This window comes from Trichoderma evansii, assembly GCF_050947405.1.
Source record: "Trichoderma evansii strain SZMC 28006 chromosome Unknown GGI43scaffold_1, whole genome shotgun sequence".
In the NCBI taxonomy this organism is placed as follows: domain Eukaryota; kingdom Fungi; phylum Ascomycota; class Sordariomycetes; order Hypocreales; family Hypocreaceae; genus Trichoderma; species Trichoderma evansii.
In genome coordinates, this window is record NW_028145205.1 from 616,855 (window position 1) to 642,908 (window position 26,054).

General features: G+C 47.8%; 9 protein-coding genes across 9 annotated transcripts; 5 read left to right on the forward strand and 4 right to left on the reverse strand.

Moving 5' to 3' along the window:
- Window positions 1–206: 206 nt before the first annotated feature.
- Window positions 207–2,690, reverse strand: GGI43DRAFT_389663 (glycoside hydrolase superfamily). Its single transcript, XM_083204231.1, has 3 exons — window positions 911–2,690; window positions 459–857; window positions 207–403 (listed from the first exon to the last, which is right to left on the reverse strand). The coding sequence occupies exons 1-3, from the start codon at window positions 2,482–2,484 to the stop codon at window positions 277–279; spliced, it is 2,100 nt and encodes a 699-aa protein (XP_083065821.1). The 5' UTR covers window positions 2,485–2,690; the 3' UTR covers window positions 207–276.
- A 956-nt stretch (window positions 2,691–3,646) lies between these two features.
- Window positions 3,647–5,123, reverse strand: GGI43DRAFT_4922 (uncharacterized protein). Its single transcript, XM_083209901.1, has 3 exons — window positions 4,680–5,123; window positions 3,851–4,605; window positions 3,647–3,712 (listed from the first exon to the last, which is right to left on the reverse strand). The coding sequence occupies exons 1-3, from the start codon at window positions 4,680–4,682 to the stop codon at window positions 3,706–3,708; spliced, it is 765 nt and encodes a 254-aa protein (XP_083065822.1). The 5' UTR covers window positions 4,683–5,123; the 3' UTR covers window positions 3,647–3,705.
- A 349-nt stretch (window positions 5,124–5,472) lies between these two features.
- GGI43DRAFT_4936 (uncharacterized protein) lies at window positions 5,473–6,501 on the forward strand. The gene is made up of 2 exons (XM_083209904.1): window positions 5,473–5,548; window positions 5,764–6,501. The coding sequence occupies exon 2, from the start codon at window positions 5,859–5,861 to the stop codon at window positions 6,453–6,455; it is 597 nt and encodes a 198-aa protein (XP_083065823.1). The 5' UTR covers window positions 5,473–5,548; window positions 5,764–5,858; the 3' UTR covers window positions 6,456–6,501.
- A 1,206-nt stretch (window positions 6,502–7,707) lies between these two features.
- Window positions 7,708–9,078, forward strand: GGI43DRAFT_389678 (GNAT family N-acetyltransferase). Its single transcript, XM_083204232.1, has one exon. It carries the CDS (start codon window positions 8,003–8,005, stop codon window positions 8,633–8,635), a length of 633 nt encoding a protein of 210 aa, XP_083065824.1. The 5' UTR covers window positions 7,708–8,002; the 3' UTR covers window positions 8,636–9,078.
- A 2,508-nt stretch (window positions 9,079–11,586) lies between these two features.
- GGI43DRAFT_378226 (amino acid/polyamine transporter I) lies at window positions 11,587–13,299 on the forward strand (the record flags this gene model as incomplete). Its single annotated transcript, XM_083202663.1, has 3 exons — window positions 11,587–11,695; window positions 11,754–12,846; window positions 12,912–13,299. The coding sequence occupies 3 exons, from the start codon at window positions 11,587–11,589 to the stop codon at window positions 13,297–13,299; spliced, it is 1,590 nt and encodes a 529-aa protein (XP_083065825.1).
- Window positions 13,300–14,302: 1,003 nt separating this feature from the next.
- Window positions 14,303–15,939, reverse strand: GGI43DRAFT_419706 (uncharacterized protein; the record flags this gene model as incomplete). Its single annotated transcript, XM_083207725.1, has 3 exons — window positions 14,303–14,371; window positions 14,466–15,624; window positions 15,692–15,939. 3 exons carry the CDS (start codon window positions 15,937–15,939, stop codon window positions 14,303–14,305), a joined length of 1,476 nt encoding a protein of 491 aa, XP_083065826.1.
- A 2,698-nt stretch (window positions 15,940–18,637) lies between these two features.
- Window positions 18,638–20,726, forward strand: GGI43DRAFT_5017 (major facilitator superfamily domain-containing protein). The gene is made up of 3 exons (XM_083209918.1): window positions 18,638–19,054; window positions 19,137–19,424; window positions 19,496–20,726. Exons 1-3 carry the CDS (start codon window positions 18,868–18,870, stop codon window positions 20,503–20,505), a joined length of 1,485 nt encoding a protein of 494 aa, XP_083065827.1. The 5' UTR covers window positions 18,638–18,867; the 3' UTR covers window positions 20,506–20,726.
- A 1,089-nt stretch (window positions 20,727–21,815) lies between these two features.
- On the reverse strand, window positions 21,816–22,901 carry GGI43DRAFT_378229 (uncharacterized protein; the record flags this gene model as incomplete). Its single annotated transcript, XM_083202664.1, has 1 exon — window positions 21,816–22,901. One exon carries the CDS (start codon window positions 22,899–22,901, stop codon window positions 21,816–21,818), a length of 1,086 nt encoding a protein of 361 aa, XP_083065828.1.
- Window positions 22,902–24,281: 1,380 nt separating this feature from the next.
- GGI43DRAFT_378230 (major facilitator superfamily domain-containing protein) lies at window positions 24,282–26,017 on the forward strand (the record flags this gene model as incomplete). The annotated part of the gene is made up of 7 exons (XM_083202665.1): window positions 24,282–24,914; window positions 24,976–25,021; window positions 25,076–25,083; window positions 25,147–25,275; window positions 25,336–25,662; window positions 25,732–25,823; window positions 25,888–26,017. The coding sequence occupies 7 exons, from the start codon at window positions 24,282–24,284 to the stop codon at window positions 26,015–26,017; spliced, it is 1,365 nt and encodes a 454-aa protein (XP_083065829.1).
- Between the last annotated feature and the right edge of the window lie 37 nt (window positions 26,018–26,054).

Here is a 26,054-nt window from a genome sequence, read left to right on the forward strand (position 1 = left end):
AAAGGTCAGAATGGGTAGATATTTTTTAAGAAAAGGTATTATGTTTATCATGAATAATCTTGGATATTTTATATTTCTACACATACAGAATCTACATTGAGTTATCGGATAAGCAGTCGCTCTTTCATCTTGACAGTTCATACTCCCAAGTATTACTGTTTTATATATACAGCTTCAAGATTACATATATTTACATTATGAAAAGCTTTCATCAACGTCTTGAATGCTATTTATTCAACTCAAATCAATTCTATAGCTCTATCTCAAGTCTATAAATTACGCATTAACCCTCTTATAGAAAATCTGCGCTGCCTCCTCAAAAACCGCCTTAACCTTTGCTGCATCCAGCTTCTCGAACCGACTCTGCGAATAAAGGCCATTTGTCTCCTGCTCGACATCCGTCCTAGTGGTTTTCAGTTAGCAGCCAAAAATTTACATGCATTGATACTCAGACTCACAGTTGTGTCCAAACAAATCCGCAGCAATGGCCGCCTCCGGCAACGCCCTTGACCATCCTCTCTATCCTCTTCAAGAGGTCATCGGGATCAGTAGCGGTGGTGTAGCCCCAGTCGCGAGACTCCTCGCCATCGGCATCCTTCTTGCCCAACGCAATGTTGATTCCGCCAAGCTCGGTACATATAATTGGTGCGGTAGGATTATGAGAAGCACCTTTGTCTACGTTTGGGATTTCATCTACAAACATGTTTCGTCCAGCTTTTGGACCAAGAATTGCGTCTAGGCTTGCACATGTCTTTTCTAGTTCTGGAGCGTCGCTGTAGTCGTGGAAGGTGGTGAGGTCGGTGCAGACGTGTTCCCAGCCGCAGTTGTCGTTGATGCTCCGCGTGGGATCCAATGTCCTAAAATGTCATGAGCACATGCATAATGCAGCAGTAACAAAGGATAAACTCACTTGGTCAAATAGTAGAGATTGCGAATGTGGTTGCGCTGCTCAACATCATCCTTAAGCGACGTATACGCCCAACTCTCATTCACCAGCGTCCAAGTCACCACCGAGGGATGGTTGATTGCCAACTTGACCGATTCTGTCCATTCCTGGTTGAAACGATCAACATATTCCCGGCTAAACTGATAGGCACTCGCCATTTCACCCCAGACCAGGTATCCCTTTTTATCTGCCCAGTAGTAAAACCGCGGATCCTCAACCTTTTGGTGCTTTCGGCATCCGTTGAAGCCCATCTTCTTGGCGCATTCGATATCTACTTCCAGGCTGTAAGAGAATTCAGGAGTCATGAAGGAGTTTGGCCAGTAGCCTTGATCCAGATTCAACATCTGGAAGTAAGGAGCGTCGTTCAGCCTCCACAGGCCGTCAGACCACTTGATTGATCGCATGCCCGTAATGGTCTTGATTTCGTCAACTTGCCGCCCTGAGAATGAATCGAAGAGCCTGACTGAGAGGTCATATAGTTGAGGATGCTCCGGTGACCAAAGCGCGACGCCATCCCGCCAGCAGGAAGCATCATCTATGGGTGCACCTTGAAGTACCGACTCGGCGAGAGCAGAAATGTTTTCCTTTGACAAACGAGCACTCAAACTAAACTTGCCGGATCCCTCTTTAACATCCACCTTGGCAGACTTGGAGACCAATTGGCCAGCAAAGCTGATGTCCGCCTCAACCACGTATTTGTGACCCGCCTGCAAGCCCTGTGCCGCAATGTCAAAGTAAACGTCTCCCGCATGGATGTCATTCGACCGAATCACAGTGCCATAGCTGCTGTCCGCAATTCGGGCCGCCGGCACAACCTCCAGCCACACAGACTGCCAGATGCCTCCCGAAGGCGTGTAAAAGATGCTCTCCGGCTGTGCCCCCCAGTACTGCTTCCCCCGCGGCTGTGTCAAGTCGTGAGCCGAATCATACACCCGGACCGTCAGCCGATGCACGTCACGGCTCTGTGCGTCCAAGACGTCAGTAATGTCCAGCTGAAAAGGAACATGGCCGCCGCGGTGGCTCCCGACGAGGCTCCCGTCGAGCCAAACAGACGCCTCATAGTCCACGGCGCCGAATCTCAGTAGCACCCGACGGCCCTCCTCCCGATCGCTGGCGTTGCGCAGGTCCGAGATGTCGCGCTCGTACCAGAGCACTTCGTGGATGCCGCGCTCGTTGATGCCCGATGCGGGACACTGGAACGCAAAGGGGACGGTGATGGGGCGCTTGTGGTTGACGGCGGCGGAGGAGCCCCGCGTGAAGACGTTGTTCTTGATGAGGTCTTGCGTGCCGGAGGCGATGCGCTGCGTGATGGCGTCGCTTTCCGACTGGTTTTCTGCTTCCCTCATTGCGAGCGTCTCCTTGATGGCAATTTCGGATGGTAGGCCGGACTGCTGCCAGCGCAGGTTTAGACCGACATCGTCGTCGTCAAAGAGGAAGTCCCAGGGGCCGTTGAGTGACAGCCAGCGTGATCCAGTGCGTTGGAAATCGGGACGAGGATACTCGTCAGAGTCGTGAAATTGAGGCTGAACATCAGGCATCTTTGGCAATCTTTCAAAGGGATAAGGGTTACAGTTTCTTGCTGACAGTGTAAGCTATCACGAGAAGCATTTAAATATTCAAGCCTTCACTTTCTCCTTAGCAGTCTACCAGTTCATCTCATTTCACTAAAGCATATCTGGCAACAGTTTGCCGCGCGTCGCGATGAGGGGAATTTCCATCTCTTGCCCAGTTTTAGATCGTCAAATGGCGGTTTCGCGCGACATATCATTGCCTCAAAGATGGCGGCGTGACCCAGTCTTTCATGCGTGCCAATCATGACGCTGCTAGTCGATCCTTCAGCGTGGGCCACACATCATTGTGGCTTTACTTTCATGGTTAGGCAAGTCATGGTTCCTGGTTCCTGGCTGGCCATTTGCACGGCTGCACGATTTAAAAGACTATAAGCTTAGCTGCAGTAATAGCGGAATTCATCCTATAGGACGGTCTTAGATGTTTATATAACCATATTTTTGCTAACTTAGACTTTAAACACTATAGCTATACGAAGTGCCTTGAGCTGTATGTGCTTTGTAGATTGTGTTTAGTAAGCCAAGTATGTAAGCAACTTGCGACTGGGGAAGATGATCATCATCAGCGTGATTTCCTCTCCAGTGTTTTATATGGAGAGGGCGGAACTCTAAGCTATTACCAGTTGTTCTCTTATATCTCAATGTTATGAGATTGTATCGACGCAATTAGGCGCATAATGCCCGCCATGCTTGTCTATGAATATTCGCTGGCTAGAGGTGAGCATACCGAGGCAAACGCTCGTGGCAAAGTCTCACGATACACAATTACACTGCCTCTGCAGGCTATATCTTGTGGCTTTTATGTTGGCTGCAGCCAAGTCTGTGTAGACTAGCACAGCACAAGCGGTCAGTGGGAATTGCGTCGTTTGTATGACTCCAGCCACGTTCATCCTCTCTCATCAGGAAGCACGACATAAAGAAGAAAGCAGAGAAGCATGCGGCTCGCAGCAAAGCCTAAAAGTTGAGGTTTTCACCGTTGGATCCGAGAGCAACCGTGGGACAAAGGATCCAAAGGATCCCGGATACGGTCAATTGGCCGGCAGATTGCACAAGATGGATCGATCTGCTAAGTGATTGCGGTGGATGACGAGAACCCTGACGGATATCGTCGTGCAAGCTTCCGTTGATATCTCGCATTAATATCTTGCTTGTTGAACCCCCGCATAGCACATGACGTTACTACTACTAATTTTAACATCTTTGCGTTATCAAGGCATTGGCATGAGTTAGTTTTGCCATTACTAACTATGGTGCTGGACGAATTATACGAGGTCCGAAGAGGCCGATGAGATGCATTTGGGGGCGGAGGCTGTTTGTTGGATGCTTGTCGACCTACCTACATAGCCACCTGCGAAACCAGAGATGGAGAGGAGATGCGAGCCATGTCAGTGTTACGCTGTAAGTCTGTGTGAGCTGATGTGCAACGCTGGCAAAGAGAATCGAACGAGCTCCGCGCCACCACCGTTCATGCCGGACAAGAAACAGCAGGAAAAGAGCTCGGATGCTCGGCGGCTCTTTGGTGTTTTCATCTTTTGTTGGGGCCCAAGAGCACGAATTGTAATCGGATTCTATATTGCGAGCATGTGCTCTGCAGAAAAAAAAACCAACAAAGTTTCCACTTCCGTCAACGTGGCAATGCATGCAAGGGCCATTGGGCAAGGGTATCCAGCTTTCTTCTGCATTCCAAAGATCTAACCAGAGCCGTGCGTTTGTACTTTGCGTAGATTTTTCGTGTAATCCTACGACTAAGCATAAACGATTTCGGGACGCCGGTATAGAGCCGGCTGGCTGGAGGGAGGGCTCGGATGGGACCCTTGGCAAGGATGGAAGAGCAGCTCCCTCTGATGTGGTATCACGACGTGACATGCCCTTGGCAAGGACGGGTAACGTCGCTCTCTGATTATCTGAGCAGTAATTATCGTAACATGTTTTTACTCGCTGCTGGCTGAAGCCGAAGGGTCTGTGGCTTAATCTTATTTCTTTGCCCTGAGTGGTAGGAGTTTCCTGTTCGAGGGAGGGAAATGGATGTATGAGGAGAAGAGAACACCAGAGATGAAGAAGTAAGTCAAAGCGTTGACTTTGAGTCCGAGTCTGAGTCAATGTTAATTGAATGTCGCAACCAACAATATATTTCTTTGTCTTCATGCAGGTAAAGGTGCTCGTACCATTCGTCCCCATGTGGCCAGCGACTCTGCACAGGTAGACCGATAGCAGAGTATCAATTCCTATCGGTGGTCTAATATTAGCATCCGATATGCCGTGTCCTCGTTCTAGATTCTCCAACATCCTGCAGCATAGTAGTAACACTACTGGCATAAACGGCTCACCGCATCCTCTTCAGCCACTAATGCTCGTCGGATAAAGATTCCGGCCCCTCTTTCTCTCAGCTGAAGAATCAGCGGCGGAAGAAAAAGAGCAAATGCTACTCTCAGAGCAGCTACTGCTAGCTACAGTAGCATTCATGCAAACGGCACAAAATACGAGGTCACGGCCTCTGTCGATCACTGCAGCAGGTGTGGCAGCTGGCAGTGCCACTCGACCCACTCTACGCAGAGACGTGCGCTTCTTTAGCGTCCGCGAGCCCGCTAAAAAGGCCCGCTAAGGCATCCCTTGTGTAGGCGCTGAAAGGGCCCCTTCCAGCGCCCTCGCCGTTTACAGGTGGCCTTTTTGCAGCGTGAGCCAGAGCCCCTCTTGAGGTGCACAAGTCCCTTGTTGGGCCGCCTCCTTACAGGTGCATCTACCGGGCGAGCAGCTGTTTTTCCTAGGTTTTCTTTGTCGTTGAATTAGGTATACAGGACATTAGTTCACTCATTGAAATGTAGTGAAGATCAAGTATTTAGTACCTCAAATCTTGCCACCCTGTCTTACCGACGGCTCTTCAACCGCCACACCCGATTCCCTCTTTTTTTTTTCTCCGTGCGCTGGGAATACGAGATCCGTGCTACGTCATGAAAGAATGGCTAGGCCGGTGCTCAGTCTCCAGCCTCTTGTGCATCGCCAACAGAGCAAATCGTCAGTCTAGTCGAGAGACCATGTACGTGTGCCAAGTCCGCACTGATTTTTGATCGTGGACTCGATGTCACCTATTGAGTAATAAATTCGTGTTTGTACCGAGTAGCCGTGGCTCGCAGTTTGTATAAGAGGAGGCGATGATCCGACAAGAAGCGGTTTGTTTCTATTGCTCTCATCACCAATAAGTTGACAAGATTCAAGACATAGTTCTATATCTATCCACTTACCTATATATAGACTCTGTCTCTCCAGTGCCTTCTTCAACCCATCTCTCTATTACTATCTCTTTATATCTTTGACTACCTTAGTCTCTCTCAACTATCACCATCACCATGTTGAACTTCTTGTCTACTCTCCTCCTCGCCGGCTCGGCTCTGGCTCTGCCTTCTCGAGTCGTTCCTCGAGATGCCAACACTTACTATCCCCCACCTCCAGCTGCTACTCCTACAGGATGCACCGCCAGCTCAACAAAAGTCTCCCAGTGGACAGTCGATGAGTTTGACTTCCACGCTTCATACACCTTCTCAACACCCGCCCACCAGAACTCATGGGGTTATGTCAACTTCACCTTGAGCAACCCGGCTCTCAGCTACAAGCCCGTCTGCAGCGCTGCATCTGACCAGCTGTCCGACTTCTTCTACGGCAACTTTGTCTACAACTGCGAGCTGCCCGCCTCAGCCAAGGCCGACAAGGCTACTTTCACCTTTGCTCGTCCTAACAACACTCTTGCCATCAACCAGACGTGGACCTGTGCTGATGAAGGCAGCCGCTTCACAGCCCAGGGAGGCGTCCAGCTTAACCTCACCTGCAGCGACACCACCTGGCAGAACCCCAACTGGCAGCCTGGCCAGATCTACTCTCAGCGCACAGTCACCTGCGGCAAGGTCACCGTCCCTGCGACCATTGAGGAGATGAGCGCTGTTCTGTAGGACAGAAACAGCACCATGCTTCCGCCGGCGCGGAGGACGATCCAGTCTATCCGTCACGTTTTAATGAAAAAAAATATGTATAAGAGGGTTTCTACTGTGAAAATGAATGGAACATATTACCATATATAGTGTTCTTTGGAAAAGAGGGAGGATATATAATATGGCGCTTTATTCTTTTTTGCGAGGAGTTATTTTTGTCGATTTTTTTATACCTTTTGTCGACTACGAGCGAGCCACTCCTTTGATGATCAACGACATTCTTTATAATAATAATGGGACGGGGAGAAAAAACTCTGGGTTGGGTAATTAGAGGGAGGGCTGGATTCATGAGATGGCTAAAATTGCCTGTACCATAGTACACAACGTACACATAATGTTAAAACTCATTCAAAGACATTGCAACCACTAAGTGATATGAAGAAATTAACATAATAAACTTACGTTACGCGCGAAGAAGTTGAGACTCAGCTTGCAGGTATTGTCCTGTTCAACATCACACCGGTTCTTCAGAGGCAGACTAATACCGTATTATCTCGCTTTTTTCGACGATAAATTACTTATAGTCAGTGGGTATTGTGGATGTGCCATCCTGGCTGCATACCTCTAGGCTATCTAGTACAGAAGGAATGGTCCATTTAAGTACCTTGACTTGCGTTGTCAGATATATCGTCGAAGTTGTGAGGGAATACCTAATAAACTCCCTCGCGTCTTCGACGATAAATTCGGTAGTTTATAAAGTATTTTCCCTGCATTTTTATAAGAGAGAGGTACTTTACAAGCTACCAAATTTATCGTCGAAAATGCGAGGGAGCCATAAAACGCATCGTCAGATTTATCGTTGAAGATAAGAGGGAACCACAATTCCTGTAGCTTATATATCTTTCTTGTGAGACAATTCCAGTAGGGACATACCATCTCATACTACACTAGGTAGACTGATCTGGATGATGGATTTTGGACGTGATAGAAATATATTAAAGCTCGATACTGGCTGATGGCTTAGTCCTAACAGCTACCTTTGATCGTTGTAAATAAGGGTGTCGCTCGAAAAAAACGAAAAGGCCAAAGGCTAATAGTATCTCAGAGAAAATTCTTTAAATTATTTGAAACTGATAATCACCTTTAGGAATCCTATGAGAATTAAGTGTCTGCTTTCCCCGCCTTTAGTATCGCTCCGGAGTTAAGTGGGATATCCTCGGTTTCTGGAGTAATTGTTAGCTAGGTTAATCCTCAGTGGTTAGTTTCGTAGACTAGACCACCGTAGCATCCTAACAGTTTACAGTCTTAACTATGGCTGCCTGGAGATCACAAAAAACATCTGCCTAAGTTCACAATAACATCTGCCTAAGATTACAACGACATTCAGAAATTTCTGTATAGCTGCTACCTAGCATTATCAACTAAAATCCCTCACTGGCTGGCCTATCTCTAAGGATATATAATATTCTTCAACTCCATCGTTCAGGTGTCTCCGGGTTGTCAATCCAATCACGCTCTCCCTGTTTCATTCTACTCCAAGAAACATAAAGAATTAAAAAATTAAAACCATGGCGCTTTTCCAAACAGATAACAGATTCTTCACCAAGGACTGGACAATTACCCTTCCCTCTCGCCCAGAGCCAAATCTCAGATTCGTGCGCTTGACACCCGCCGAAACAGCCGAATTTGTACGCTTCGCACAAGGAGCGGTCCCTCCACCGGCTCCGACGAGCACTGAAGCTCCACCAGTGGTCATTCCCGGAGCAAGGATGCGGAAGATGTACGCCGAGTCCCGGATCCGGCACCACGCTCTCGACGTATTCGTCTCATTAGAGGGCAAGTTTGTAGGCTGGGGAGCGGTATTTCAGATTACGCCCCCCGATGAGAAGCCGAGTGTCGCCAACATCGGTATCAGACTAAGCCCCGAAGTGCGAGGGACAGGGCTGGGAAAGGCGCTCTTGCAAGTCTTGCTGCGGTTGAGTAACGAAGTGGAAGTAGACATTATTGAGGCGGGCACTATGAAACATAATACCTCGATGAGAGCATTGGCGAAGAGCATTGGCTTGGTTGAGACTGATGAGATTAAGGAGACCCCCGAGGAGGGCGTCGTGGCTGATATACTGTTTAAGAACATTGAGAGGGAGAAGTGGAGAGATCTTGATATGGTGGTTGAGTTCAAGGACCAGGTTGAAAGTGAGTAAATGAGCATCAGATTAACATGTTGCCAAAACACTACTTTTTTTTTTTTTTTTTTCAAGGCTGGATGTACAACGCGGGTAGTAAACCTCTCTACCTTTTTGGTCATTATTTCTTTCTTGTTCCGGCCTTTTCAACAGTATATATATTTCTGCCAGGTTAGACTAGATATGGCGAGAAGTTAGATGGAGGTTGGATATTTGCGGTAGACCTGTAATCAATATTCGCTGATATGATGAACGTTTCATAAATATATTGGAAAGTGCAGAGTTCGAGTATGGGGTAATCTGCGAAGAGATTCATATGTGTATATAAAGTTGAGACTTTGCATTGAAAACATCTTTGTCTTCAACATGCAGCCGGGGATATAGCAAATACATTCTGTGACACTTTACTGTATCAACAAGAATATTTACATGGTGTGTCCGAAGTTGGACGACATTTCCGCTCCTCTTTCACCTCATCTCCTACGTCTTCCTCGTTTCTATTATCTGTAAAACAGCGTTTAGATGTATTCTTGGTGTTGGGGGAGGTGATACCCCCCAAGGTTAAGCCGTAAATCCTACTATATAATAGCTTATAATATCCCCACTCTAGATAGGAAGAATCAAGCTTTTTTACCCTCTAAATGATTCCCTTGTTATGCAGTGACAAGGATATCGTACCAGGGGACGTTGGCTCAACACGTGCGCATCGCTCGTTTCGCCACACTTGGAGTCTACCATCTAGTGGAATATCATATTTTGGTTTGTCTGAGGTATTCATCACTAACTTCAAAATTTCACATTCGAACAGAGCACTTCCAGATAGTGGGAGATTAGATGTGAGAACGCCCAATAACAGATACAATCAAAATCCACTTAGTTTCGTAGATGCATTGCCAAGCAATAGCTCGAGGCAGTCTCGCGCTGGCTCCAAGGCCAGGTATGCTTATAACTCCCGTGACTCAGGTTACAAGTTATCAGCAAGCCTTTTTTTATCGAGTGACAGTGACACTTTTTTCATAGCTGCGTTCTCGTGAGCATCGATTGATAGTTGTTGTTAGATTTGTCAGGTGTATGAGCTGACATTGTGGATTCCAAAGTTTTACAAAATTACTCATCTTATCCAATCTTTTCGCCAAAAGCTCAACGCAAGCAAGCCTCTTCATGAGGCCATAGGTCCAGGCTTACAATAGCTTCAAAAACGCTCAAACCTCAACGTCTAAATCAAACCACCGAACCTCGATAACACCAAAACTAGCTCAAATCATCAGCTCTTCTGAGTCATGCTATCAATAAAAAACGAGGCATTATCTCCTCGCTTGGCAGAAAAGGCGTCATCCCCATTCAATCAAATCCCCATGGGCACCTGTTAGTCGTCCCATTTACTCCAGAGCGAGCTACAGCGTATTGGCATTCAATCCATTACGTAAGGAAAACCGTTTGCCGCGACTGGAGCTAAGCCTTAAGCATGGCAAAGGAAAGAGAGAAATCCACTTTGGTATTACGCCGTATTCGGGATGTCCTGCCAATAAACTTGCGGCATTCGAAGCGGCGTGTCAAGTTAGGCTCAGATACAGCTTCCAGACCGACTCAGAGTATGAGGCTAGGGAGCGGGAACAGGTTCTAGCTTCTCCATTTACTAACTCACTAGCCTTGTTAGCCTTTGTTAGTCGATAAGCAAACGCAACAATGCAACAATTCACACAAAAATACAAAAAAGAAAAAAAAAGGCGCCCGGTGAATTTGGTTCCCTCCCAAGCGCCGGCAGCCTCTGATTGGAACAAGCTCCGATCGCGTCATCGGCCCACGCCGGGTCCGGGCACGACAGAATCGGGAAAGGCCCCGATGTCGTGATCACCACGGCGCGGCCAAAACGGGGCCTTTTTCGCTGGTTTTTTCTTCTGGCTTATTTTGCTCTGCTTCTACCTCGTTTCGAGAAGAGTTCTAACGCCTTGTTTAGGGCCCTAGCTGGGCTTGCATGTGAATTAAGGCAATGGATAGCGTCGGCATTTGGCCTTTTTTGCAAGCTACAGCGCGGAATTGGGTGACTCCCGTCGCATCGCACCATTGTAGTCTCCTGTTGCTTTCCCGTTTCGACTTACACGTATCCTTATTGTCTTTGTTCTGTCTAAAGATTATTAGTAGTGCTAATAAACTGTTTGGTACTCCATATTTAATTATCTAGTGGGTTTTGTAGGGGCTCATGTACCTGGCTAGGTGAGGTGACTTACTCGCAAACTTCATGTTAGTCTATCAAGCTTCTCGACTCATGGACCACTTTTAGAGTGTCAGCCTTGCTACGGTATTACTAGTGTCTATGGACAAAAATCTATGCTGAGATGAAATAGGAGAGAGCAGAGAGAAAGGCAGAAAAAATCTCTGCAAAACGTCTGTATAAGGGAATTAAAACCGTCTCTAAAAGTCAAGTGCTCATCACATACCACACGCATTCATTATACACGCCTCACGCGCCCAATCAATCCTTCCTTGGCGTGGCACACCATTCGGCTCTTTATCCCAGACCACGTCCTTTCTCAAAATCCGCCACCTCCAAGTCCCATCGTTGTTACCTGGAAACAGGGGGCCTGGAGCTCTTTGCGTTCGTTTAGCACCCGATGGCACCATGGCGGGCCCCGCTCAAGACAAGCTTTTTTTTTCGACTGCTTCTTGTTTCTGTGCGAATGAAGCTGATTTTGTCGTGTAATTGTTAGTTTTTTGATCCAGTTTTTTTTGCCATTCCCGCGCTTTGGGGATAGGGATCGCTGTTGGTCCACTTCCCATGATATGGACCTGCTTGGGAGGGTTGTATAAATTTATAATAGGACCGAGCCTCCTCTGCTTTTTGCATGATTCCATATCCCTCTTCTCATTGTTTTATATACTGCTGCCTGGTCCTCGATATCTGAGGCTTGGCTTGCTGATTGTTTTGTGTTTGTTTCTTTGACATTTGGTGTTTTGAAACGACAGACAACATGTCGGCCATTAAGAGTCTGTTCACATCGGGGAGCGAGGATGTTACCAAGTTAAATCCTCACCACGCTGGCAGCGATGATGCCGCTTCTGTTCAGAATGGAACTGAAAGTATGTTGTGTTGATACTGGTTATGCAATATACCTATCATACTGACTCTTCTCCTTAGCTCAGTTCGAACATGCACGAGAGGCCAAGCGCCAGATCGGTGTCCCCTCAGCCTCTATGCTCATCTTTAACCGAATTATCGGTACCGGTATCTTCGCAACCCCAGGCTCCATTCTCGCCCTGTCTGGCAGTGTCGGTCTCTCTCTCTTCCTCTGGGTCGCCGGCAGTATCATCGCCTGGGCCGGCACGGCTGTCTACATGGAATGGGGCACTGGTCTCCCCAAGAACGGTGGCGAGAAGAACTACCTGGAATACGTCTACCGCAAGCCCCGCTTCCTCGTGACGGGCATGTACACCACCTATGTCATCCTCCTGGGCTGGGCGGCTGGTAACTCGGTCGTCTTTGGTGAATACATTCTCAACGCTGCGAGAGTCGAGGTTACCGATTGGAACCAGCGAGGTATTGCTGTGGCTTGTATCACGACCGCTTTCCTGATTCACGGCACTGCTTTGAAATGGGGACTGCGTCTTCAGAACTTCCTTGGTGTTATCAAGATTTGCATCGTCATCATCGTCATCATTGCGCCCTTGGCCAACATCAAGAAGGTCAAGGAGATCAACTGCCTTCACAATGCCTTTGAGGGCACCACTGGAAGCGCCTATGGTGTCGTCACCTCTCTTTACAACGTCATCTGGAGTTTCATCGGCTACAGCAACGCCAACTACGCCCTCAGCGAGACCAAGAACCCGACCCGAACTCTCAGAATTGCCGCTCCCCTGGCTGTTGGCTCCGTCACCTTCCTGTACATGCTCGCCAACGTTTCTTATTTCGCTGGTGTGTCCAAGGAGGAGATTCTCGAAGCCAAGCGACTTGTTGCCGCCTCTCTCTTCCGAAACATGTTTGGTGAGAGAGCCGAGAGAGCCCTCTCCGTTTTCGTCGCACTGTCTGCCTTTGGTAACGTCTTGAGTGTCATCTTCTCTCAGGGTCGTCTTGTCCAGGAGCTTGGTCGTGAGGGTGTCTTGCCCTTTTCTCGATTCTTCGCTAGCAACCGTCCTTTCAACGCTCCTTTGGCCGGTCTGTTTGAGCACTGGGCTATTACCATGATTACTGTCCTTGCACCACCTGCAGGTGACGCGTACAACTTTGTTCTCAAGTAAGTGTTCTCACATATACGAAATTGAGAAAAAAAGACAGCATATACTAACAACTTTTGTACAGCCTCATCTCCTACCCTCTTGCCATCATCAACGTCTTCGTCGCTGGCGCCCTCGTCCATCTCTACCGTAACCGTGCCGAGTGGAACTGGAATCCTCCTATCAAGGCCACCTACCCAGTCATCATCTTCTTCCTTCTCAGCAACATTTACCTCGTCATTGCGCCTTTCGTCCCACCTGAAGATGGCCAGAACGTCTACGAGCACCTTCCTTACTATATTCACTGCGTTGTTGGCTTCGGAGTACTCTTTGTCGGTGCTCTCTACTGGCTACTCTGGGCCAAGATTATGCCCTGGGTTGGCAACTACGAGCTGGTTGAAGAGACTGCCGTTGATCCCATTGATGGATGGGAGAGAAGTTATTTCACTACGAGATCGTTGAAGTCAACATAGGCAGAGGCATGGATATGAAAAGTGTGTTGATAACAAGGTTGTGTTTTTCAACAAAGCGTTAGGATACCCCGATAGATTGAAGTAATGTTAATTGTTTATCTTTTCACAAACTAAAAATGGTGTCCCTACTAAAACTGTGACTGCTTTTGAATATGTAATCCTATGTAGCTATTGATACATATGCCAAAAATCTAGTGTGATACAGTTTCCGCGAAATGACGTGTTATGAACCACTGAATTATCCGAAGTTCATATCCAATAACCTTATTATGGCGTGCTAAATAATACATTCTGAAAGTACACCTTATGATAGCATTCTGAGAGAGACAAGACAAAAAGAAAATAGAAAATAGGTAATTAGAATCCAATACCTTCAATAGCCAATGGATAACAAGAAAAAGAAATGCAAGGGAAGAAGGAGAATACTCTCGCTGGTATAATATGAAAGTGGCAGACAATCCCCATGTTAGCTGCGCTCATCTATATGCGTTTTAATGGTAAAAGGCAAACAAATCGAAAAAAGGGGAAGAATAAAACAGATGTAGATCCAAAAAATCTTAGTGTAATGGAGCCATGGCGTCGCCTCAAAGTCTATTGCTGGAACCACTGCCCGCTGTTCCCGCCGTTGTTGTCGATCGTTTTGCAGCTTCTGGCAAGGAATTTTTCCCAGGGGCGTTATTCATTAGAGTGATTTGTCGCAGTCGGTCATTCTTGTTCATATTAACTTTCATGTTGTTCCCTTTGTGCTGGTTGTGTGTTAGTATCTAGAGCAAAAGAAGATAAGTGACACTGGCGTAAAAGCTTACTCCAAGCTCCCCAAATGGGTTGTTAGCAATACGGAGCTTCCATCCGTCGCCTGCAGATAAAAGAGATTTGACGAGTTGCTTCGATCTCTAGGAGATACGAGTTAGTAGGGAGACAAGTCAACTTCGCCGAGGTCAAGTCTCACCGTCAGGGCATAACACATCGCGTCGACACGCTGTGCAAACGTCTCGTAAGCTTCCTAAGCTCCATCGGCGCCGCACCAGTAGGGTATCTGGGTATTTCCCTGCTGCGATTGTATGGCTGCTCCCTAAAAAAAAAGAGTAACAAGTGAATTAGCTGGCCGTTCATCGCCATGTAGCCTTTATAGCAGTGCGTAGGGAGAGCGGGAAAAAGATACTTACAATGAGCTCCCAGCAGAGCCATTCAACTGTCTGGTCGTTCAGCTGGCGACCTAATATCTTCTTCTGCTGTATCGGGACAGGCGGAAGTTTGTCCCGGCTCGGTCGCATTTCGTCCATCGAAATGTCGATCGGCTTCTTGTCAGGAGTTTTACTGTTGGCTTCCTCTTTCATATGTCGAAGTTCGTCCATCACTTGGCTTCGCTGTTCAACATTCAGAGTCTGTGACCACTCATTTATAATTTCCCATTCGTTGATGGCTTTGAAGAGCTTCTTGACGTATTCTTTCTTGTCTTCATCGCTTTGAGGAAACGTAGAATCTGTAGAGGGGTTGCTGCAGCTGTCCTCTGGCTTTCGATACAGCTCGAGAAGACGCTTAAGCTTCATACTGGCGTCCTCGGGCGAGTGAAAATACTCTTGGTATTTATATGTGGGAGACTTTTCGCTTTCCTTTTTTATTTCAAAGTCTTCGCTGTTATCAACTTTGGTCGTCATATGAGCCTTAATGACTCTTCTCTTTGGAGCTACAGTGCTCTTGTCGATTTCAGCCACCGCAGCACTGCGCTTCTGAGGTGAGGATTTGACGGAAGATGGAGGCGAAATGGTAGCGTAGGGAGATGACGTCGCCGTATGGCCCGGTTGTTGTGATATGATAGACATTGCCACTGGTTGTTTCAATGCTTCTCCTGCCCAGGCTGGCATGGCCAATGTGGCCGGCTGTCCTAGAGGTCCTGGCATATTTTCGGGGTTGGGCCTGATGTCACTTAATGATCCTTGATATTTTGGGCTCTGGGTTTGGGCGTTTGTTCTCGCTCCCGCTCCCGCTGTAGTTGCGTCCGCGACAGGCTGTAGAGTTGCTTCCGAGTGGTATAAATTGTCAAAGACACCGCCTATACCGTTGGTTGGATAATTGATGCCAGGAGCGTTGCCACCGTATTCAAAACTACTGATATTTGAGTAAAAGGGCATTGTATCTGATTCTGGTTGCAATTGTGCCCCGTGCTCAGTGTCCAAGTCGTGGTTGCCGTATCCCTCAAACGGCGCTGGTTCAGCTCTCAATTCATCAATTAGTGCTAATGATGGCGACAGTACTGGCATAGAGCAAGAGGACCCAAAAGCGGCATCGAAAAAGGAGTCGAGGGAGGTTTCTCTGGTTAGACTACTAAGTATGATATGCTATTAGCTTAGGCCCCAAAATGGAATTCGATCATATAAATAAGAATACTCACGAATGATCATTATAGTATTCCTGATTAGAGAACTGATGACCGTATTCATGGTTGTAGAGGCGCCTTCTTGGCTCATAAATCCTCTCTGGGGATCCTGAACACTCGCCCTCGTTGTATGGTGGACAGGTAAGAGGTAAGCCTATTGCCATTGGATTGGTGGTCACGGTGCTGCTCCCGGCATCGTAAATGTCTGTGAAGAATCCACAACCAGGAAAAAAAAGCGAGTTCTCCGTTTCATCGGTATCCATTGCCTTGTAGACAACACCGTGATATTCTCGCTAAGAAGGTGGAGAAGGGGGTAGATTATGGGATAGTAGCAAGTGCAAGTAGAAGCTAAAAAAAAGGGGGGGAGTGGGTGTTGTAGATGTTGAAGATTAGATGAAGGTAGATGGGAGAAGAATGGGGAGAAGGAGAGAGAAGCTGGGAATTCTTTATGCTGTTTTGCTGCACCTTTGCGTGTTTGGCGGGGGGTGGGTGAGTGTAAGGGCGGGCGAGAGGCGTAGGCTTCTTCGTTTGCGATAAGCCAATATCGAGAACAACGAACGTCAACTTGCATAATCAGCTGAAGTGCCCAGGCAAACACAAGCCATATGCAAGCAATACATGGAAAACACAAGAGACGCATATCCATCATAGGATATGTGCCTAACTAAACCGGCCATCTCAACACTGACAACAGCTGTCCGTTCTATTTACAGCCTCAAACAATTTACATGTGCGCCCCCCTGACAGCTGTCACTTGGTAGACGCGGCTACCCGTGTTTTCATATACATTAAAGACACTGGGACACTGAGGCTAGCTGCAGTTTAATGCCTTTGATGAGATGATGATGCCGCAAGCCTCAAAGAACACAGTATGCCGCTTGCTCTCCACCCTGGCATCTCCGTATATGCGATAGCACCCCTGTATCTCTCGTTTGTATAGGTAAAGATGGCTGATTTGAATCTGTTAAACAAATACTCTCATTTGGTTGGCCGTCGGCAGGAACCATGAGACGGAAGCTTCCACAGCCTCTCCTCTCTGTGAGTATCTTGACAGCCAAAGCGTTTCAGCATCCCTGAAGGTAAGCAAAGGACACTGGGGGTCATTAATTGGATATCTTCCAAGCGTGACTGTCGTATATGACTATTAGAATCGTCGCTATCTATCACTATCACGGCTGGAGCCGGTGTTTCCAGTTCCAAAGCCGCGATTAGCCTCTGTCTTCTGGCTGCAAAGATCCAGATTGTCGGATTTGGCGAGTTAGTTTAATTAGCTCTCGGGATAGCTGGAACCTAACCATGCAATACAGGACCATGGATGCTCGTCAAACTATTTGTTTATCGCATATGCTATTGGAGAACGAGGAGGGACCGGCCCACCCCATGTTTCTATGTTAAGCAGCAGTGCTGGCGGTAGTGACGGTGGTTGGGCTAGTAGTGATATTCAAGTCTGGGGATGGCTACCAACAGACGCCACTTCCACGTGCTACAAGGAAATGGTTGCAACCCACGGGGTAGCAGACGGATAGTAGTCTCTGGGCCTGCTTCCGTACCTGCGTGTAGATTGGTCAATGCCACTTGACTGTTGCCCTTGACTCAGATAACAATTGGTGGAGATGCGGGGGTGGGTTTTCTGGGGTATCAAGAGGCGCAAAGATTCAGTCCAACGTGGTGTTGTCTCTGGGGTAGCTCTCCGTCTTGTGTTGTTTAAGTTTGTGCCCATCTGAATTTGACAAAGTTCTCCAGCAACGTGAACCATAGACGGCCAAGATGCGCGAGTCGTTCACGGCAGGCTGTATTTCGAATTCATGAGTAAACAGAGTAGAAGCCCCACCCGGCGTCTTCTGCATTTGTTTGTTGATTTCTCATCGTGATGAACCTGCGGAGGGAGGGAAGGTTAGCTCGAAAACCGAGGAGATTGCCGATGAGAGCACGGAGAAGAAGTTCGGACCGCTCGACAGGTTACTCCAATTCTCCAACGGACTGCGGCCAACTCCAACCAGAAGCCAAGCAGGCTAGGGAGTGCTAGACTGGCTGCTAGACAGCGGACATAAGCACGTTGTTTAAGCTCTCGCGACCAATATGGGAGCCAAAACCCGGGGAAATCTGGGGCGTAGAAGAATGCCTAGGCTCTGAGAGAATCTTCCTTTTGGCGAGCGGTTCGATGCGGGGGTTTTAGCGTGCTAGGCGGTCATGGCCAATAGCAGAAGATGCCTCGGGAAATTTATAGACCGCCCGCTCTGGGCTTGCTTGGCCGCAGTTCCAACTCCCGAGCCTCAGTTGGCACTACGCACTACAGTGTGATTGACAGATTGACAGTCTTCAGCTGGCTGGCTTCCATCCTTCAAAACGCTAGCTGACATGGTCCTTACGTATGACTCTCGAATGATTCATAATTCCGCGCTCCAAGTGGAGGAGAGTCTCCGCACGACATTCCTCCAAAAACTCGCTGCAACGCTGGTCGGCAGTCGGTCTGCTGAGAGTCCGGCTACGGCTGAGATGACTCGTGGAGACAGCCCTGGTAAGCTTGGGATTTCTGGAGAAGACGGGTCCACAGGCGCCACGATCTGCAAGGATGCATTACAGCCATTTGGGAGAAGCGCTAGCACTAACACCACTGCTAGTACTACGACGCTCCGTACGCGGCGCACCTTTTGGCGTTTTGGGTATCCGAATATTGGAGACGGCTGGTCATGGTCGCAGTTGCAGCGAGCTCTTGGTAAGCTCCGTTGATAGTTCAGCTACTGCTATTGGAAAGGCCCTGGTGGCCCCCATCGCTCGCTTGTCCGGCGATGCCAATGGCTGCCTCCATTACCCACCCGCGGACCCTAGTCCGAGTTGCGAGTATCGTCAAGGACAATAGAGGACAAGGAAAGTCTGTCTGGGGGAACACGGAGCACACACAGCACTGGCCGAGTACAAATAGGGTCCGGCAGATCCCTTGGCCTGCACCTTTTGTGTTCCGCTCGCTTGCTTCTTGTCCTGCCAACATCGAAGCCTGTGCTTCTTATTCCTCCACTATTTCACGTGGGCTCTTGCCCTTCTTCTTTTACTTATAATTTCTTTTTATTGTCTGGCTTCTCTCGCCTTAGTTAGGAACCAGGAGAGACAACCAAGGCACGGCGAGGACGTCTGTTTTTATACCCTGGAAAGCTGCAGCGCATCCACGCGCCAGCCAATAACAGATAGCCACAATGGGTGTTATAGACGAGAAGCACAGCGGCTCGGATCGCAACTCGACTGATGTTCGCGACGCAGAGATTCAATATGCGGCTGAAGAGGTTCAATGCCCGTCGCACACCACTGAGCGCAAATTGATGGCCAAAATTGATTCGCGGGTCGTTCCATTTCTCTGTATCATGTATTTACTTGCATTTTTAGGTAAGTCGACGGCGCGCAATGCGAAACACTCCTTTCGATTTTACGTGTCTAGCGATATCTGCTAACAGTCATCTCTCACTAGATCGTGTTAACATCGCAAATGCAAAATTATTTGGCCTTGCCACAGATCTGGATCTCGGCACCGGAGACAAGTACAATACCGCTCTTGTCATCTTCTTCGTCCCCTATTGTATCTTCGAGGTCCCATCCAATATCCTCCTCAAGAAGTTTAAGCCCCATGTCTGGCTTTCGCTCAACATGTTCCTTTTTGGCTTTACTACCATGATGCAAGGTCTTGTCAAGAACTACAGTGGCTTGCTTGTCACTCGCTTCTTCCTCGGCCTCTTTGAGACTGGCATGTTTCCAGGAGGTAAGTCTCGTGTATCTTGCAATAAAGCATTTACCACCTAGCCCAAAAGCTAACCAGCATAAACTTTTTAGCCTTCTATCTCATTGGCATGTGGTATAAGCGATCCGAAGCCCAGCGACGCTACTCATTCTTCTTCAACAGCACAACCCTCGCCGGCGCATTTGGTGGCCTTCTCGCTGCCGCCATTGGCAAGATGAACGGCCTGCGAGGCTACAGCGGCTGGCGATGGATCTTCCTTATTGAGGGTGGTCTAACAGTCTTTGTCAGCTTCCTCCTCTTTTTCCTTCTCCCCGATTTCCCAGAAGAGGCGAAGTGGCTGAAGGAAGACGAGCGCCAGTATGTTGCAGCCCGCCTTCGCGTTGATCAGGGCGCTGGCTCTGGTCTTGCACACAAAATGACAATAAAGGACATCTTGGGTGTCTTCAAGGACTGGAAGGTCATTGCTGGTGGTTTCATGTACTTTGGTCTTATCGTCCCTGCCTACGGCTATGCCTACTTCGCCCCTACAATTATCTCGACATTCCAATATGGCCCCATCGAGACTCAGCTGCGCAGTGTACCGCCGTGGGCAGCTGCCTTTGGCTTTTCTTTACTCCTTGCTACCTTGTCGGATAGATTACGGCATCGATTCGCATTTGCTATTTTCGCCATGTTTGTCGCTATTGCTGGCTTTGCTATTCTTCTCGCTGAGCACAGCAACCATAATGTCCAGTACGGCGCGCTATTTCTCATCACGTCTGGAGCTTATACCGCTATGCCCATCATTGTCTGCTGGTTCAACATGAATCTAGGAAACCATACTCGCCGTGCCGTCGGTAGCGCATGGCAAGTTGGCTACGGAAACCTGGGTGGCATCATTGCCGTGTTTATTTTCTTGACGAAAGACGCCCCCAAGTTCACTACGGGTTACAGCGTGTGCCTCGCCTTTACCATCCTTTCCATGATTGCGTCGCTACTCTACGGACTGGGATGCTGGGCGGCGAACAAGAAGAGAGACAGCATGACGGATGTTCCCAACCTAACAGAAGAAGAGAAGACGGTGTTGGGCGACTTGTCCCCAGACTATCGATACCTCCTGTAACCTGGGTAATGAGTCACGATGGAATGCAGTAGTATAATGAAGTATATAGGTATAGTATAATAATGATTGGTCGGAGTTGTCTTTTGGGTAAAAACTGAATGGGGCACTTGACTATTACCAGTAGTATCAATTCAACCTTTGTTGCCTACTTTACAACGTCGGACCGTTAGTCTCTTGTGACCTCGCTTCAACAAGCTCTGGCGCTTAAACCAAAGCTAGGCTGCCGAGCCGTACGAGAACCCCATATTAACGACTTAGCCCAGACCATTGCTCTATTGCTACGAGTACTGATTCGAGATGAGTTGGCTAACCGAGTCAGAGGAACACGCGGAATACATGTCAAATACGCGAATTTGCCTTCAGAGAGATGCCGCCACCAAGCCACTTGAATGCCACTATAGCTTATCTACCACTTGCCTCTAAAACCAGATTGAACTGAGATACGAGCCAAGATCTTCTCCCGCCGGCGTCCCAGCCACAGGCCCCAGAAGTTAAAAAGAAGGCCTGGACCGGAGCAGGACATAAGTCCGAGTCAGGTTTACTTCTGGGGGTGCGGAGAAAATATGGGCCTTTAGGACGAAAGGAGATGTACCAGCCAGCCACGATTATTTTTTCATTGCCTCTGTTATTGTTTTTCTGATTTTAAAGTTGTTTGGTCTACCTTTCTCGGTGGAGACTTGGACCGAGAGTCATGATCGTGGAGTTTTTGCTCTAACGTAGCTTCCGCGTTCTCCTTTTCTTTTTGGGTTGGAATGATGAGCAATCATGATTCCTAATGCGGAGTAGCTTCTTTTTTTTTTTTGTGTTGTTGCGTTTGATATGTCTGATGTGAGGAAATGAGGTGCATTGAGGACATGGTACGGAGTACTAGGGCCTGAGAAATATTGATTAGAAGGGTGTTTGGAGGTGTCACCAAAGGCGTATTACCCAGGAGTAATAGCAATACGCTTGATAAAGCTGACGGCAGTGCTTTGTTAATATCAACCGAAGAAACGTCCCAGGCAGACCTTGCGTATACAAGTAGTTGGGCTCTCTGGGTGTAAAAGATTCGGACCGCATTAGCTCATTACTCCATAGTCGCGGAAACTTACATCTGATCTCACACCCCGCGGACTTTCCGTCAGTGTCTGTAACCCAGATGCATTAAACATCGCCATTGTCTCTTTTCATCTTCTGTCTTGCACCGCCAGATAGCCAATCCAATATTGCTCGCTGCTCCTACCATGCCAATTCACCGGCGCAAAGTCGTTGAGCACCTTGAGCAGCGTTTTCCATGAATCTTCCGGGCGAGGCATCGTGACAATGGTTTCCTAGAGCATGGCCACGACGAGTTTGTATCTCTCCGCGGGGAGGAAAGCGACTTTGCAGATGGTCAGAATGAGACGCACCCAGTTGTCGACGAAACTTTGGTTGAATGATGCTTGCGCGTGGCGGAACTCGAGTGAATTGGTGGTGCTGTCGTCTTCGTGAGTTTGTGTAGTGATGCGTAGAGCCGTAGGTGCTGTGGTATCGCGAGTCTTGGGATGGTGAGCGAGCATCTGATGGACTTGGTTGAGATTGGAAGCGCCCCAGAGGAAGTTCAATGTTTTGTTCATGACGTTGTTATGAAGGATGTTCAGCGGGAGATTGGCTGTTGCTGCAGGAGACGAAGCCGTCCCGGCATTTGAGTAAACAAGAGCAGAGGCCTTGAGAAGCTGCTGATGGACTCTGCGGCGAACAGGCGAGCACAAATGGAAGAGCAGATTGTTCTCAAGCGCGATGACTAGAGTCGCCACACGCTGGGCCTGCAAGACAGTCAATCCCTCTGCAGACGCTGGGCTGACGGAGACGTGCAGGCCAGAGTCACTGTCGATGTGCACTTTCGCTGCATGCGCCGTCCAGACGCCGTATAGCGCCGTGTTGATGCCAGGGAACAAGTTGTTTGCCTCGGATTCACGCAAAGTCGGGCTGCTGAGCTCTGCGGGCTGCCATGCGGCGTGTTTGCCGTGGTGGCCGATGTCGCTGCTGGACTTGATGATCCAGTATCTGCACAGCGGATTTTGGGTGGCGCCTGCTTTAAGCCATTGGGCAAAGGAGAGGGGATTCATGATGTACATGTCTGAATTGTGCTTGGTTTTGACGATACTTCCTTTGGGAGCTGCGGTGCGAAGCTGGCCTTCTTCTGTCTCGTCTTGGTCATTGTCGTTGTCATGGCCGAGGAGAAAGGCGGCTTGGAGGCCCGATCTCTGGAGTGCAGAAGCAAAGTAGTGGAAAATGCGATTGCTGTTAGGGGCACTCTGGGTAGTCTGATTCGGAGACACAGGAGGAGCGAGAAACTCGACTTTGATGCCGAATTGGATCTCGGTAGCGAGAGATGGTGCTCTCTGGGGTTTGGAGGTGAGTAGAGTGTGCTGCATGGTTGGATTGGATTAGATCTCGCTTTTATTTAACTTGATGAATTGTAGATTTCGGAAGAGCATCGTAGTTTACTTTGATTGAGTTGATGTGAGTAGACTATAAAAGAGAAGAGAGTCGAGTTAAAATTTGCAATGGGGAGTAATGGTTGTTGCTATTTTTTTTTTTATTGCTCCTGAATGCCCACGACTGAGCTAGTTTGAGATGATTTTATAGGGCTTGGCTACTTTACACGTGAGCAAAATTTCGTTTTCAATTAATGTTGTATATTTATCTGTATCCATTTATTCCTGCTCCCGTGTTCGAACAATGGCTGGTTGGGTTGTGTGCTCATTTAGGTGGTTAGATGAACATGATTCTGGATAGAACAAAAATCATTAAACTTGGAACATAGATTGAATAGTAGAGATATGTCATACTGATGGCTTAAGTTCATATGATGCCACTTAATTCTAATTTACTGCAAGAATTCTGTAACATAGCCATGGAAATTGGTGTTCACCATCTCCGATACAGAGGTGCAGCAACTAGGCATATTAGTGGAGTATGGAAAAGTTATTCTTTTTAAACAAATTACAATATCACGAAACATTTTAATGTGTTTTCGTTCGGTTTCTATCATAATAATTCCCCGAATGTATGTTTCTTGCTAAAATCAGGTGAACATCGTGACTGCTGCAGCCCACTTCAGTAATTGCCGTGAACACTCGGTAATAACGCTTCATCCATTCCTCATGCGCAGCAACTTGTCCGCTAAACTGTTAGTTTTTTGTATTATTCATCGCTCAATACGTCATTCTTCTTGCTACATCTACAAGGCAGCCATCCATCCTTCGCCACCAGCATCAACTCGACTGCTTCCAAACATTTCCTAACACTTTCAACTAATGCGCAACCAATCACTAATTCCCCTACACCGACTTTAATTTCTCCGATTACCTAAAAATTACAACAACTATTCAGCATTAATAATCGTCCTCAATGTGTCACCTGTTATCTATATACATGCTAAATAGAATCAGGATCCCAAGCTACTGCAAGCGAAGGATGTCGATTAAGTAGTATTTAACCTTTTCGGGGAGTGTCGGGCGTTCTCGTATTTGCATATCGTCTACCGATGCCGGAGAATCGGTAGCACCTCCCTGACCGAGATAGGCTGGGGTAATAGTGCGGATAAAAGGCTCTGTTGCCGTTCAGGCTAGCTGGAAAGTTGATATGAATGAAGCGATGGGAGCTTAAAAGGGCCCGCTGGGTCGCCTGGTTTTGGCCAGTTTATTTTGACTTCTTACTTTAGTTGTAGATAATCTCACAAGCAATAAGACTGCACCACTGCATCTATTTTCATATATAAAGCATAGGAATTTTTAATAAAGATACACGCTATGTCCAAGACTGCTGTTACTACAACAAAGACAGTCATCCTCCAGCCCCTCTCTCTACCGGCCCCCATAGCTTCCATCCCGCGCCGATCTTCAGATCCAGATGTTCTAGCTTCATTCTCTGAGCACTCGGTCCATGACACCGAATCAGCCTTACCGCCTGAAACAGCCGTCTCCACAGCTCAAAGATGGAATGACCCTCCGAGGAACAAGTATCGTGTATTTTCATGTTTCTTTACCTTTATCGTGTATGGCATGAATGATGGCGCTCCAGGTGCCATGGTGCCTCTCTTTGGAGAATACTATCATCTACCACATTCAATTATTTCTCTCATCTTCCTCAGCCCTATGGTAGGTTGCGTGCTCGCTTCTTTTACTTCGAACCGTCTCCATGCAGTGGCTGGAAGGCGTGGAGTTGCGGCTACTGCGACTTGTGCGTATATGCTTGCATATATAGGACTCTCCCAGCATCCTCCCTTTGCTGTCGTCGTCTGTCTCCTGGTTTTGACGGGATTTGGAAGCGGATTGATGAATGGGAGCTGGAACAGCTGGTTTGGAGGATTAGTTCAAGGAAGTACAGTGCTGGGGTTTCTTCATGGGTTTTGGGGTCTTGGTGCAACGCTGTCGCCTATCCTGGTATGTCGTTGTACCGTCTCCAAATAGTGCGGATTATTTGTATTGATGTATATCATCGCAGATATCGAGAATTGCGGCCAAAGTGGAAGATTGGTGGATCTTTTATTGTAAGTTTCCGCGTATAAATGGCATAGTTTCTGTATTCGGCTGACACAAGATAGGTATGATGGTTAGTTCACCCCCTCTGCTTGTTGTAGAATCCTCGCCCTCTCACACGCTCGTGTCTCTGTAGGCCGGATTGTCTTTTCTCGCCTGTATAGGCGTCACTTCTTCGTTCTGGGATGATGTCGGGACGGGATTTCATCGACAACCTGTCAGGCCGCCTAACGCTCAAGGAACCATCAAAATCCTGAAGAATAGGGTAATATTCCACATGTATCCCATTAACTTGCAATTTTATCTTAGAGCTGACAATATATAGGTCACTTTAACGCTCTCTGCGTTCATGGTTCTTTATGCTGGAGCTGAAGTTACAATTGGAGGTTGGCTCCTCACTTTCCTGATGAACGTCCGCAAGGGTTCGCCTACTGCGTCTTCGCTGGCAACTTCTGGGTTCTGGATTGGCGTTACAGTCGGCCGTTTCGCATTGGGCTGGATTACCGGATACGTAGGCGAAAAGATCATGGTGTCTTTGTACCTCATCAGCGCAATCGCTCTGGAGCTCGTTTTCTGGTTTGGCCAGAAGTTTGCAGTTAGTGCAGTTATGGCTGCGCTGATTGGGGTATCAACTGGAATGATTATGCCATCAGTGAGTTGCCATCCTCTTGAAAATTCCAACCCCCCACACAAGTAGGTTTGCTAACAAAAAGTCATTCAGGGAATTCGGATGATGACCAAGCTGCTACCGCCGGAGAAGCATCTTGTTTCTGTGGGCTTTGCCACAGCGTTTGCGGTGTCCGGGTCATCCATGTAAGCTCTGTTGCAAATTCAATTTTACTTTATCACAACGTGCTGACGTTCATTTCTCATCTAGCTTTCCTTTTGCAGTTGGTGCACTCGCTCAGGCATATGGCGTACAAGTTCTCCAGCCCGTTGCATTGGCGTTATTTGGATCGCAGCTGTTGTTGTGGCTCTTTATTTCCAGGGGAAAGCTCAAAGTTTAGAATTGAGGATCTTGAGTTTCAATCCCAGCAGGTGGCA